Below are 14390 nucleotides of genomic sequence, written 5' to 3'. Positions count from 1 at the left end.
GTACAAATAAAAGTAAAAAGTTGTTAAGATGCATCTCGGCATCTTACTAAGCTTAGGTTGTCAGTGTGCTTTGATGTTCAAGAATAACTCATTACTAGCACCGTTCTAGTTTAAACTGATATTCATCTCTGTCTGTACTGGTGTTGCCTTTGAAGTGCAGATGAATCACCAAACCTGATATAGGTAGCAGTCAAATTAGTACATAATGAGTTTGTGGTAACACCTGCAGCTGTCTGAAACTGAAATAGACATGTACGTTGAAGCTATACATCCACCTTTTTTTTTCTTTCTTTTTATTTTTTTTTTGTAAAAGGGAAAACACACTTGAGAAATGGCTACACATGCACTTCAAAATTAAACATTAATAAAATCAACCAGAAAAAAAGAGCACTACTGTAGAAAACAAAACTATACAGAATATTTTAAGAAGTACGTCCAACTGATATGACACAAATAAACTTTTTTTATATAAAAAATAAAATGATTTTACAACATGTAATCACACCCAGGTAAAATCAAGCATTTTCTCATTCTTTCTCTGCTATTCATTAGTTTTGGCCAAATTCACAGAAACATTTAAACTTCAGATAATAAGATGTGTGCACTATTTAAAAAAAAGGTAATTATGGACATTATCCATATTAATGGCCATTTCCATTAATGCAAAAACACAATGCAATGCATGTGCAAAATACAAAATACAGATAAAACACCTGTTAAAAAAAAAAAATTATATGGAAAATTCCTCAATTTTATTACAGTACATTGTGCCTTCTTTTTACAGATTTTTTTTAAATTGTGGGTGGAGCTTTGAGAGAGACTTTCATTTTTCAATTATGAGCTTCATTTTGTTTTTACAGTGCAATCATGATGTTCCTGTGCTTTCTGGTTCTGCTGTCAATTATACAGGGTAAGTAAAAGTATATATATATATATAGATATATATATATATATATATATATATATATATATATATATATATATATAAACACGTTATATCATGTTGTTTTATAATTGTCTGTCTGTTTTTATAATAATTCAACAGCATTTATTAATACTTTGTCATACGTTACCATTTTCATTCTTTTTATTAACAAGTTCTATACACACATTTTACAGATAAATGCTTTGCACAGACAATAACACCACTGCAGGACAGAACACAAGTTACTGAGGGGAAGCCAGTCAATCTGTCATGCACATATGATGTCAGTGTACAGAGTTTACTTTGGTATCGACAATATCCAGGATCTGGACTGGAATTTCTGCTCCTTGTCCTTGAGTCATCCAAGAAGTCTGTAGTATATGCAGATCCCCCTATTCCTAGACTGGATGGTGAAATGAGTATGAAAGACAAGCGAGTGGATCTGATCATCTCTGCTGAAGTGACAGACTCTGCTCTGTACTACTGTGCCCTGATGCCCACAGTGTGAGAAAACACAACACCGCTGTACAAAAACCTCCAACCATACTCCATGTGCAATACACAATTGGTGTTGAAATTAAATCACTGTCAAATCATTTCTATGTTTTTCTGAGTAAACTCCATAGCCCTGGTTTATACTAGTTAACCACTTTTACCTCTACATATTACTGTTTTAGTGCAGAAATGCACAGGTGTAATCATAAAACCATTAGTTAGCTCTAAAAAAGAACATAATTTAAGTAAGAACATAATGTAAGTGTTTAATGCATATAAATGCATATACATAAGTTCAGCTGAATCAGTTTAATGGTGTTAAACTGAATGTACAAAGCAAACTGCTGAAATATCCACAACAATCAGTTGCATGTGAAAGAACTATCACTGACACCCTATGACTAAAATATAAGATGAACAAAACATTAAATAAACTTCATAAACTTGATTAAAATAAACCCATGACAACCACATTCTATATGATGACTATTTTACTGAGATGTGTTTCTCCAGGCCAATTTATGGATATTGAAACTTGTGATGTGATGGCTAAAATGATCCACAAGAGGGCAGTCTTCAACCAAAAATGAATAGAAACGTAACCATTTCTTCAAGGGCATATAAGGGGAGGAGATCCAAGGCAATTATTTCAGGTATGCAGAGGTTTCAGACATAGTTAAACATAGTTGCTCATTTGCTCCTTGTCAGTAATGCTTTTCTTGTTTTGTCTGTGGCTTATCTCCCTCTTAACAGGTAAGATTTATGCAATTAATCAAATAAACATTACTAAGAACACAATAATATAAAGTACTTCTGTAGTTCTGTTCATCTCCATTTGTTATTCCCATCTATCTTTCTGTGTTTCTCCTAGGTGATGCCTCTAGTGAGGGAATAGCACCAGTCTCCCCTAATGCATTTGTCTCAGAAGGGAACACAATCACCCTGTCCTGCAATTACAATGGATCAGCTGCTACAGATGCTCTCCACTGGTATCGTCAGTACCCGGGATCCAGACCAGACTTCCTGTTTCTAGTTAATGAAGCTAAATTTGAGCAACCAGCTGTTCCTTCAATTCCTGGAATATCTGCTAGAATAAATGAGGAGAAAAATCGTGTGGATCTGGAGATCATTGGCACTGCATTAACTGATTCTGCTCTGTACTACTGTGCCCTGCAGCCCACAGTGACAGGAAACTCACACACACTGTACAAAAATCAGACACATTAAAATAGAATTCAGTGTCTGTGCTCAGTGGATGATTATGCATGTTTATATTTGAAAGTTTTGATCCAGCATTGGGAGCCAATGAGTTTCAATTGCCTTTTGATTGTCTTCTTAGCAACATCTGACCTTGTTGCTAAGACAGAATACTGAAATACATTTAACCAGAAGTTCTTACAGTTCTTACCAGTATGCAGTCTACATTTTGACACATCTTAGTGAGTGCATTATTATTATGTTATGCTGCACAATGATGAAAGTTTCCTGACTTTTCTCATTACATTCATTATTAAAGCATTAACCAATCTGTGATCTAATCACTCAAATTTGTTGTCAAAAAGTTGCCATTTTGATATGATGCCAAATGTGATGATTATGAATATACCAGACACCTTATCACATATGAAATACTACATATTAGTAGTCAAAATGGATTTTCAAATGTACACTCTCATGAAGAAAAAAAGGTACAAAAGTCCTTACTGGGGCAGTATCTTTTTAAAAAGTTCTATGATGTATAATTTAGGCACTAATATGCACCGCACGTCCTGATTTTGCTGAGGTATTAGCATATTTTGTTGACCCTGGAACAACATTTTAATCCAAAAATGTAGTCTTGACCATATCCCTACACCTAAACCTAACGTTAACCATGAGTACTCCCTAAAGTCAGAGGAAATTACAGATGAATGACACTGATGTACAAGCACCGAACACTGATTGTAAACCTAAACTTCACAAAAACTATAAACTGGTTCTTCAAATCTGATTGGTTAATCACAATGTTTTTCCAGCACCAACAAAGATGCTGATCCAGGAACATGTCGCACTTGGTAAAATCAAGTTCTCCAATATGTACCTTCAAGATACTACGCACCCTTTTTTTCTGAGAGTGTATCACATTTTATGTAATCACAATCACACAGAGATAATTGGGTGGAGCTTCAAGATACTGTGTTGGGATTCATCTCTTATTTGACTTCAGTCTGTTCTTTAGCAGTGCGAAAATGGCTTCCCTTTTATACCTACTTGTAATTTTAGCCATACAGGGTGAGTAGGCTTAATTCATTGTTTTACTTTAGAACTATAAGATATATTGACAAAAAAAAAAAACTATTTATTTATGTAAATACATGATTAAAAAAAAATGAAATTTTCATAACTTCATACTGAACATTCTGTGTGTATTTTTCATGCTTTATTTGCAGGTAAATCTTTTGCCCAGTCAATAGCACCATTGCAGACCACAGAACATGCTACTGAGAGAGAGATAGTCATTCTCTCATGCAAATATGATAGCCAAGCACGTAGTTTACACTGGTATCGACAATATCCTGGATCCAGACCTGAATTTCTGCTTCTTGTTTATGAATCAAATAGTGTACTACATGCAGAACCCCCTTTCCCAAGACTGAATGCCAGTGTGAATAAGATGGAGAAGAAGGTCCATCTGGAGATCTCCTCTGCTGCAGTCACAGATTCAGCTCTGTACTACTGCGCTCTGGAGCCCACAGTGACAGGAAACACAAGAACACTGCACAAAAAACTCTTTAGTCTTTATTATGTAGGATGTTAAATATCCTCAATGACAATAATATAATTAAAATAATAATGTCAATTGTCAATAATGTCAATGTCCTTGAAACTTTCTAAAAGCATTGGTTTACCTTCACTGTGATCATATGCTTAAATAAATAATAAATAAAGATTTTGGTTAATTTTACTCAAATTGTATAATATTATAATACAGTTTATTATATTATAGTGCATTATATTAATTATAATATAATGTATTTTTATGTATCATATTTTTTCTTATATTTCAGTTTTTTATGAAGAAAAGGAAAAGATTCTTTAAAAAGTATTTCAATTTAAAAAAAGTACATAAATTTGCAAAGCTTGGCATTTTCAGAATAATTTAATAGTTTTTTCCCCATTCTTGTCATATCATTCTTCAGTTAAATAAACAATATTTCAAACTAAATCTGGTACACTGATAAGGTGATATCTCTGAATGTTTTAATTTATACACTGCAAGCTATGGGTGGAGCTTTTGGGTGGATCTCACAAAAATTCACATCTGTGTGCAGTTTTCATTCGCTGTTTGTGGTACAAAGATGATGCTTCTGTTCTGTCTGCTTGTGTTTTCAATAACAGAATGTAAGTGATAAACAGTACTATATAGCTTTGTTTAAATATAGAATCATAATTAATTGTATTAACAAGCTTTTATGCCAGTTCATAGCAAATAATTAAAGATTATTTCATCATTTGCTTTGCTAAGCAATTTACATTTTGTGAAAGTTTTCATCTTGTTATTCTAACTGAAAGTTTTCCATTCTATGCAGATACATTTGCACAGTCAATAAGACCACAGCAGAATGACATTAATATCACTGAAAAGCAGCCGGTCATGCTGTCATGCAAATATGAGGGAAGTGCAAACAGTCTGCATTGGTATCGCCAGTATCCTGGATCCAAACCTGAATTTGTGCTGCTTGTCATTGAGGCATCCACTATACATGTAAAATATGCAGATCCCCGTATCCCTGGAATGGATGGAAAAATAAGCATGAAAGATAAGCAAGTGTATCTGGAGATCTCCTCTGCTGAAGTATCAGACTCTGCTCTGTATTACTGCGCCCTGGAGCCCACAGTGACAGGAAACACATCAACACTGTACAAAAACCTACTGAATCTCCATTCTTTTGTCATAGCCTCATGTTTTCTGCTTGCAGATTAATCAGGTTATTCAAATAAATTCAAATTTATTTATGAATTAAAAAATATTTTTAAAAATAGCTATAAAGAATGTAAATATATTGGATATTTCAACACTAATATGATCAAAATAAATTTGAAAATGAATAGGCATGAATTTCTGGGCCAGATTTAAGGATACAATTCATATGAATGTTTAAGGGAAAAATAAAATCTTATGTACTGTGATGGATCACCATTTTCTTTTGCCAATTTAAATCACCCTTGTTGACCTCACTAGTTTATTTTAAATGGAACTGCGGTGTAGCAAATTAAATTTAAAAGTACAAATATTCAATGTATCCCAATTAATATGGTCATAAACATGGCATGCATTATAATGCTATATTAAATAGTTTATAATAACAGAGTATAGCATGTCTCATCACTAGATTTGTCATATTCCCAAGTATTCCATGTCAACTACCCTTTTTACAACGTTTTTCATCATAAAAAAAAATTATAATAATAATTTCTAAAGGTTCTGCTGCAGTAACAGAGGACAAAATTGTGAATTTGGTGGTTCAGTGAAGTAACCCTATAACTTTATATTTTATAAACTGGCTGCCCATATTTTAAAACCCAAAAAGGCTGACAAAATATGCTGTGTTATTAATGATAACCTTGCTCTTTCACAGCTGACTGATTTAAATTCATTACTGCAGCCACATGGTGGCATTATTTCCAGTCTTATGTCTCATAAAAATACATTGTAGCCTTAACTGTGATGATGCTTAGGTTCATCCTGTAAACTCAAATGTCTGGTATAAAATCAACAGAATCTAAAATCAAATACACTGCTGAATATAATGTACACTTGTCCCTAATAGCTACTGCAATAAGAAACTAATTATTAAAGCAATAACAAAAAATGTACAGAAGATGGCAGTGTTCACTCAGATTACAGAAAATTTGACTCTTCAGTTGGTGTAACAGTTCAAAAAGGAAATGTGCACAAAATCAGTCAGAGTCTGAGTTTGAGCTGCTTGTGATGATCCATGATGTTTCTATGCAGTGTCTGGTGCATTCTTCTCTTTTCAGGTAATGTATTGTATATGGAATCCTTTGAGTAACCATTTAAAAAAAGTCATCAGACATTATGATGTATGATGAATGAAAATTAAACTGCAATGCTCTGCTTTTTTCAGGTGATGCGGGTGGAGAAGGAATAGCTCCTCTCTCCTCATCTAAACTTGCTAACAATGGTGACTCCATTACTTTGACCTGCAATTACAATGGGTCTTACAGCAGTGATTCTCTCCTGTGGTATCGTCAATACAGCAGCTCCAAACCTCAGTTTTTGTTTCTGGTCAGTGAATCCAAACTTGAGCAGCCAGCTGACCCTCCAATACCTGGAGTGACTGCTAAAGTAAATGAGGAGAAAAACAGTGTGGATCTGAAGATCTCCTCTGCTTCAGTATCAGACTCTGCAATGTACTACTGTGCCCTGCAGCCCACAGTGACAGGAAACACATCAACACTGTACAAAATGAAGGGGAAAACTCAGCAAAGGTCAAGCAGTTTTAAAATGCACTTAAGTAATTTCAAATGTGTCTAATAGCAGTACAGACTCTTTCAATTCTACAATGGCAAAAATGTGTTGATAAAGATCTATAGTGCAGCAACACACTTCTCCTCAGTTTAGTAATGATTCAGCTTTGTCTTACTGATTTGGCAATTCTTACAGATATATAAATTTGATATCTGCATATGTTAATATATCTAGCATATCTATAGTCCTATAAATTATTCATATTAATGAAAATATAAAATGCTGCTGTTGATATTTTACTAGCGAGTATTTTGCAAATGCAATAAAATCCCTCTGAAAAGCATGATTTAGTAACTGAAAGGAATGTTATTGGCAAAAGCTACAAAAGCAAATCATGTTGATGTGCTGTACTGCAGTGAAGGACCCTGGACTAAAATACTACAAGGAGACAAAAAACGCTGCAGAGACATTCATTTGACTCTGAGGGTGGAGTTTTGTGTCTCTGGGATCTTACAAAAGTGGAGGTGTATCTGAAACAAAGAAACAAACTTCTTGAATTTGGCATCCAATATATCAATCATTATGTTCATCTTCACACTTATTAGTTTATGGATTCATCTGGGTGAGAATAACTTATGCACATACATGTTTACTTTCCTTTAAATGTATATAATTTATGCTGAATGGAATATAACTTTTACATTTATTTTTAATTTCTTCTGTTGTTTTATAAAGTTATTTATTTATTATTATTATTTTTATTTTGTTAGGTGACACAGAGGCAAATGCAATCATCCCACTATTACCTATTATGAGCACTGTTGTAGGTGAAAATGTAACCATATCCTATAGTTACAAAGGATTCACAGGAAGAGTGCTGAATGCACAGTGGTACAGACAATATGACGGATCAAAACCAGTCTTCCGTACCCACAGCTATTCACACAAAGGTCCAGACTTACCAATAACCATATCAAGATTTTCTGGCAAATTTGATCAGGACCTCCAACAAGTGGATCTACAGATCTCAAAAGTTTTTTTGACAGATTCAGCTGTGTACTACTGTGCACTGCAGCCCACAATCACAGGAAACTAAGAGTTCCTATACAAAAACATACTATATTTCAGATTTAAGGCCTTTCACGTCATAGTTTTGGAGATTCTGTTGATTTCAAAAGCTAACATGACATGATTTGGACTTTGTCCCAATACTGTAACAATTTAAATTGCAGATAAATGATAACCAACTTTTTTTTTTCAAAAACCAATCAGGTAACAACCAACTTCTCCTCAATTCACCAATGTCCTTATGATACATTTAAGATGGATATTATATTGATGCCTTTACTTGCTAGTTTTAATGTGTTGGTTGGTTTCAATGTACTGTACATAAAAAATTCAAACCAAATATAAAAAATGACTTTTTGCAGTAGAAGGTTTCAGTTGTGGGAAATATCACTTATAATTTCTAATAATCAACAGAGGGTCCCACAATCCTTTGGGTGGAGCTTGATGAGAATGAGTACAGCAGAAGGCAGTCCTGTGTTTCTCCAAATCTCATTTTGCAGATGATCTCCCACAGTCATAATGATTTTGTTTTACCTTAATGTTTTGGCACTCCTAATGGGTATGTAATTTTGATATTTGCGTGTGTTAATATATCTATATTTGCTTGGAGGCTATACATCCAAATATATTAAAAAACAGATATAATTTCTGAAGGCGCAATATAATTATTGATCTTCTGTTGTTTACATTTTCCCAGAGAGTGTTTTTGCAGATGCAATAACACCCCTTTCTACTGAAAATCATGCTTTCAAAGGAGAAAATGCGATTCTTTCATGCAACTACAGTGGAAATAACATACAGAGTTGGCAGTGGTACAAACAGCATCCCAACAATGCCCCTGAATTTCTCTTGCAAGCTTTTGAAAATATGGGTCCAGAGAAGAAGGACAATTATGTTGCTGAAGCTAAAAAGAATAAAAAACATCTGACCCTGGAGATCTCCAAAACTGAAGTGGAAGATGCTGCAATATACTACTGTGCCCTGGTGCCCACAGTAACAGGAAACCCTTCAACACTGTACCTGAGGTATTTTAGTAGAAAGATGAAGTAAATCTAAGAAAGAAAGGTACAAAGAAAGAAAAAACCGAAAGAAAGGAAATTTCTACAAGAACCAAAGAAAGAAAGAAAGAAAAACTGGAAGAAAGACAAGACTGTACTCTAAAACTAAGAAGGCTAAATAGTGCTGTATAGTACATTACATTGAAAGAAAACTCACATGTGAGAACCATTTGTTTCACCAAAGATTTCCCCAAAGAACCTTTCAGAGAATATTTCTTAAAAGAAACACCATTTCTTCTTATCTAATGGCACTATTTAGCAGTCTTGGTCCTGTCAATTTATCCTTGTACGTGAGTCAGAATCTTCTATTGAAGGGACAAACCGAACCTGCTCATCCGTGCGAGTTTTAGCAATGAACATTCAACCTAGGACCAATAAAGGACCTTTCAAATGTCAAGCTTTAAGTAATTCTTTATGAAACCATCAATGCCAATAAAGGACCTTTCGAATGTCAAGCTAAACAAACTAAATTATAAATAAAAACGGATCCATCACTCACAGCTTGTTCAATAAAACAAAACACACCAAACACATTCTTCCAATAATTCAATTTTGTTATATATACCATAACACGAAAATATAAATTCAATATATCATGTATTTTTGTGATTAGACTGTTACTTGTAAATCTAGAGGCAATACTGATGCTTTTGTCATATATTAGCAAAAGTTACAAAAGAAAAACTTTGATAAATATCTACTAAAGATATCTACTGTAGCTTTGTCAGCAGTTTCATCTATATAGCACAGACATAAACTGATATAAAATCAACAGTTTTTAGAATCAAATATACCTTATATATTAGTCAGACTACTTGTCCCTGAATAGTTACTGTAATTAGTAATACAAACAAATTAGTAATCAATAAAGTAATAGCATGAAATGTACAACAGGTGGCAGTGTTCACAGTGATTACAGAAGATTTGAATCATCAATTGCTGTGACATTTGGTTTGAAATCTAAGGGGAACAACCTGGTGAACCACACTACAGTAAATAGTGGACCAAACCTCTATGACTGTGATTTACGATGATTTATATGTGCATAATGCTGCAACCACAAAATAACCGGAAACTTAGCAGAAGTACAGTTTCAGGTAAAAACAAGCCACGAAGTTTCAGGTAAAACACAAAGTCGTGCATTTTGCCGTATCATGTATTTTTTTGTGATTAGACTGTTACTTGTAAATCTAGGCATATCAGTTTCTCGTATCATGTATTTTTTTGTGATTAGACTGTTACTTGTAAATCTAGTGGCAATACTGATGCTTTTGTCATCTATTAGCAAAAGTTATGAAATAAAAACGTTGATAAATATCTACTAAAGACATTGTCCGTGGTCTCAAAGATTCTACGACAAGGAAATACTGCACTACAATACAGACATTCATCTGACTCAGAAAGTGGAGCTTCGTGTCTGAATGGATCTCACAAAAGTGGAGCTAAAACAGTCATTTTGATTTTGGCATCCAATACATCAACCAATATGTTTATCTTCACACATATTAGTTTATGGATTCATCTGGGTGAGATTAACTCATGCAAACAAATTTTTAATTCCTCTGAATTAATATAAATCATTTTGAATTGAATAGAAATCTTATTAAATGTAATGTATGAATCCCATCAAGCTGCTTCCCTAACCAAGGTTTTTTTTTATTTTGTCGGGTGACACAGAGGCAAATGTCATCTTCCCACTATCACCTATTACAAGCACTTTTGTTGGTGAAAATGTAACCCTATCTTGTAGTTACAAAGGATTCACTGGAAGAATCTACAGACAATATGCCGGATCAAAACCTACATTTTTGTTACAATCTATCAACATGGAGGTTCGGCAGTAGCTCCAAACACATTACCATTCTTTCTAGGCAAAGTTGATCAAGATCTCCAAATAGTGAATCTCACGTTGTTGTACCTTACTTGGAAATATTCAGCTGTGTACTACTGCGCAGTGGTGACCACAGTCACAGGAAACTTAGAAGATCATATTCAAAAACATAATATACTTTAGAATGAAGGAATTTCATGTGACAGTTAAAACATTTTCCTCTTTTCTTTTGAAGATGAAATATTTTCTTGATCCTAAAATCTTACATATAACAAATTAAGTGCTAATAAATTATATCAATCACATTTCTCATTTACAAACTAAGCAGGTAGTGCGTCTACACATACAGAAGCCCTTATAACATATTTAAGATTATGTGGATGACCTTACTTGTTACTTTTAATGAGTTGCTGGTAATTAACTGTAAGTATAAGAAAATAAAATGCATAATACACAAAAAAGTAATAGGATTTTTAAAATGACATTTTACAATGACAGACACTTTCCTCATATTTCTGTTGTGGGAAATATCTGTATCCACTATTCATTTCTAAGAATCAACAGAGGGTCCCACAATCCTTTGGGTGGAGCTTGATGAGAATGAGTACAGCTGAAGACAGTCCTGTGTTTCTCCAAATCTCATTTTGCAGATGATCTCCAACAGTCATAATGATTTTGTTTTACCTTAACATTTTGGCACTTCTAACAGGTAAAATTTGATATTTACATTATGTTAATATATCTATATTTGCTAGGAGATTATATACCCCTATAAAAATATTAACAAACAGATACATTTACTGAGGGTGCACTATTATTATTGATCTTGTCTTGCTTATATTTTCCCAGAGAGTGTTTTTGCAAATGCAATAACAGCCCTCTCTACTAAAAATCATGCTTTCAAAGGAGGAAAGGTGACTCTTTCATGCAACTACAGTGGGAATAGCATACAGAGTTGGCAGTGGTACAGACAATATCACAATACTGCACCTGAATTTCTCTTGCAAGCTTTGGAAAGTTTGGGTCCAGAGAAGAAGGGCCATTATGTTGCTGAAGCTAAAAAGAATAAAAAACATCTGACCCTGGAGATCTCCAATACTGAAGTTGAAGATGCTGCAATATACTACTGTGCCCTGGTGCCCACAGTAACAGGAAACCCTTCAACACTGTACAAAAACCTGAGGGATAGAAGAAAGAAAGAAAGAAAGAAAGAAAGAAAGAAAGAAAAATCAATGATAAAGAAAGAAAGAAAGAAACCATCAATGCAAATAAAGAACCTTTCATGTGTCCAACTACTGTAAATGTGCTGAATTATGAATAATTACATTGTTCTCTCACAGATGATTGATTCAAATTAATTGCTGCAGACACATGGTGGCATTATTACCATTTTATATCTCATAACACACTGTAGCCTTGTCAGCAGTTTCATGTGTATAGCACAGATATAAACTGATATAAAATCAGCAGTATCTAAAATCAAATATACCTTATACATCAGTCAGACTGTTAGTCCCTTAAAAGCTACTGTAATTAGTAATACAAACTAAAAACTAATCAGTAAACTAAAAACAAAAAACATAAAAAATACAGAAGATTTCACTAATACACCAAAATATCATAAAACTTCAATTCTTATGAAAGAAAGAAAAAAGAAAAGGAAGTGTGCACAAAATCAGTCAGAGTCTGTGAGTTATAGAGTTTGAGCTGCTTGTGATGATCCATGATGTTTCTATGCAGTGTCTGGTTCATTCTTCTCTTTTCAGGTAAGTTATGTGACATTTATTTGGAATCCTTTGAGTAAACCTTCCAAATATAAGTCATCAGACATTAATAATGTGTGATGAATGAGAATTAAACTGCAATTCTCTGCTTTTTTCAGGTGATGCGGGTGGAGAAGGAATAGCTCCTCTCTCCTCATCTAAACTTGCTAACAATGGTGACTCCATTACTTTGACCTGCAATTACAATGGGTCTTACAGCAGTGATTCTCTCCTGTGGTATCGTCAGTACAGCATCCAAAAACCACATTTTTTTTCTCTTTATAGAAAACCCACACTAGAACACACATCACACCCCAACAACACCAGTAACTACTAAAAAAAAAAATGATAAAAAAAACAGTGTGGATCTGAAGATCTCCTCTGCTTCAGTATCAGACTCTGCAATGTACTACTGTGCCCTGCAGCCCACAGTGACAGGAAACACATCAACACTGTACAAAATTAAGGGGAAAACAACTAACTACACTGATGAACTACACTAAACAACAAATGAAACCTTTATACTGTATGACAGTGTCTTTATTGTATGATGCTCTAAAAATAGATTTGCACAATGCTGCAGAAACAAAATGGACATAACCAGAAAGCTTAGCAGAAGGTCAAGCAGTTTTAAATTGTGTATCAGGTAAAATCAAATGAGCATTTCTATAATACAAGGTTTTCTCTATCACGTATTTCTTGAGATTAGACTGCTACTTGTAAATCTAGTGGTAAAAGCTATGAAAGAAAAACATGTTGATAAATATCTACTAAAGAGACAGACCCTGGTCTCAGAAATACAGTCATCTTGATTTTGTCATCCAATACATCAACCATTATGTTTATCTTCACACTTATTAGTTCATGGATTCATCTGGGTGAGATTAACTCATGCAAACATATTTTTATTCATTTAAATTAATATAAATCATTTTGAATTGAACTGGAATATTATTAAATGTCATTTTATTTCATTACTCGTCCCTAACCAAGCTATTTATTTGTTAGATGCTCAGAGGCAAATGCAAGCTTCCCACTATTGCCATTTATGAGCACTGTTGTAGGTAAAAATGTAACCATATTCTGTAGTTACAAAAAATTCATTGGAAGAGTGGTGAATGCAGTGGTACAGAAAGTACGCTGGATCTTCATTCTGGAGTTCTTTATCACAATCTATCAACATGGTCTTTGGCAGCGGCAAAACCATCTGTTATCTCACACCTTTCAGGCAAAGCTGCCACAGTACAACTGGGCCAGTGCGCTCACCACACACCAGCTACAGGTGGGGAGGACAGAGAGTCATAGAGCCAATCAAGTGGATGGGGATTATTAGGAGGCCATGATTAAGAAGGGCCAGTGGCAGCAATTTGGCCAGGACACCGGGGTTACACCCCTACTCTTTACGAGAAGTGCCACAGGATTTTTAATGACCAGAGAGAGTCAGGACCTCAGTTTAAGGTCTCATCCGAAACATGGTGCTTTTTGACAGTATAGTGTCCCCATCACTATACTGGGGCATTAAGACCAACACAGACCACAGGGTGAGCACCCCCTGCTGCCCTCACTAACACCTCTTCCAAAAGCATCCTAGTTTTCCCAGCCAGAAGCCCTTAAAGCATATTTCGTGGATACCTTTTGTTTAAAGAGTTTTTTTTTGCAGTGAAATGTACGGTATCATTTCAAATAATCTATATAAAAAAAGTTTAGGTAATTCATAAAGGTATGTAAATTTAATATTCACATATGGTAACATATCTACTATGTCTATAGTCATTTA

The 14390-nt window shown here is 34.2% G+C and overlaps 3 gene segments (V, D, J or C); all 3 read left to right on the top strand.

The window, feature by feature from the left end:
* The first annotated feature begins 1446 nt into the window (after window positions 1-1446).
* LOC109104404 lies at window positions 1447-3630 on the top strand. The segment is given in 2 exon segments: window positions 1447-2173; window positions 2292-3630. Coding segments are annotated over 2 exon segments (399 nt in total).
* Window positions 3631-4691: 1061 nt separating this feature from the next.
* LOC122136226 lies at window positions 4692-5803 on the top strand. The segment is given in 2 exon segments: window positions 4692-4801; window positions 4990-5803. Coding segments are annotated over 2 exon segments (438 nt in total).
* Window positions 5804-6219: 416 nt separating this feature from the next.
* On the top strand, window positions 6220-7597 carry LOC122136225. The segment is given in 2 exon segments: window positions 6220-6442; window positions 6550-7597. Coding segments are annotated over 2 exon segments (453 nt in total).
* The last annotated feature ends 6793 nt before the right edge of the window (window positions 7598-14390 follow it).

The sequence above is a fragment of the Cyprinus carpio genome, chromosome B2 (genome assembly GCF_018340385.1).
Source record: "Cyprinus carpio isolate SPL01 chromosome B2, ASM1834038v1, whole genome shotgun sequence".
In the NCBI taxonomy this organism is placed as follows: Eukaryota; Metazoa; Chordata; class Actinopteri; order Cypriniformes; family Cyprinidae; genus Cyprinus; species Cyprinus carpio.
The sequence above is the reverse complement of the archived record's forward strand: the minus strand, read 5'-3'. Positions and strand labels throughout refer to the sequence as shown.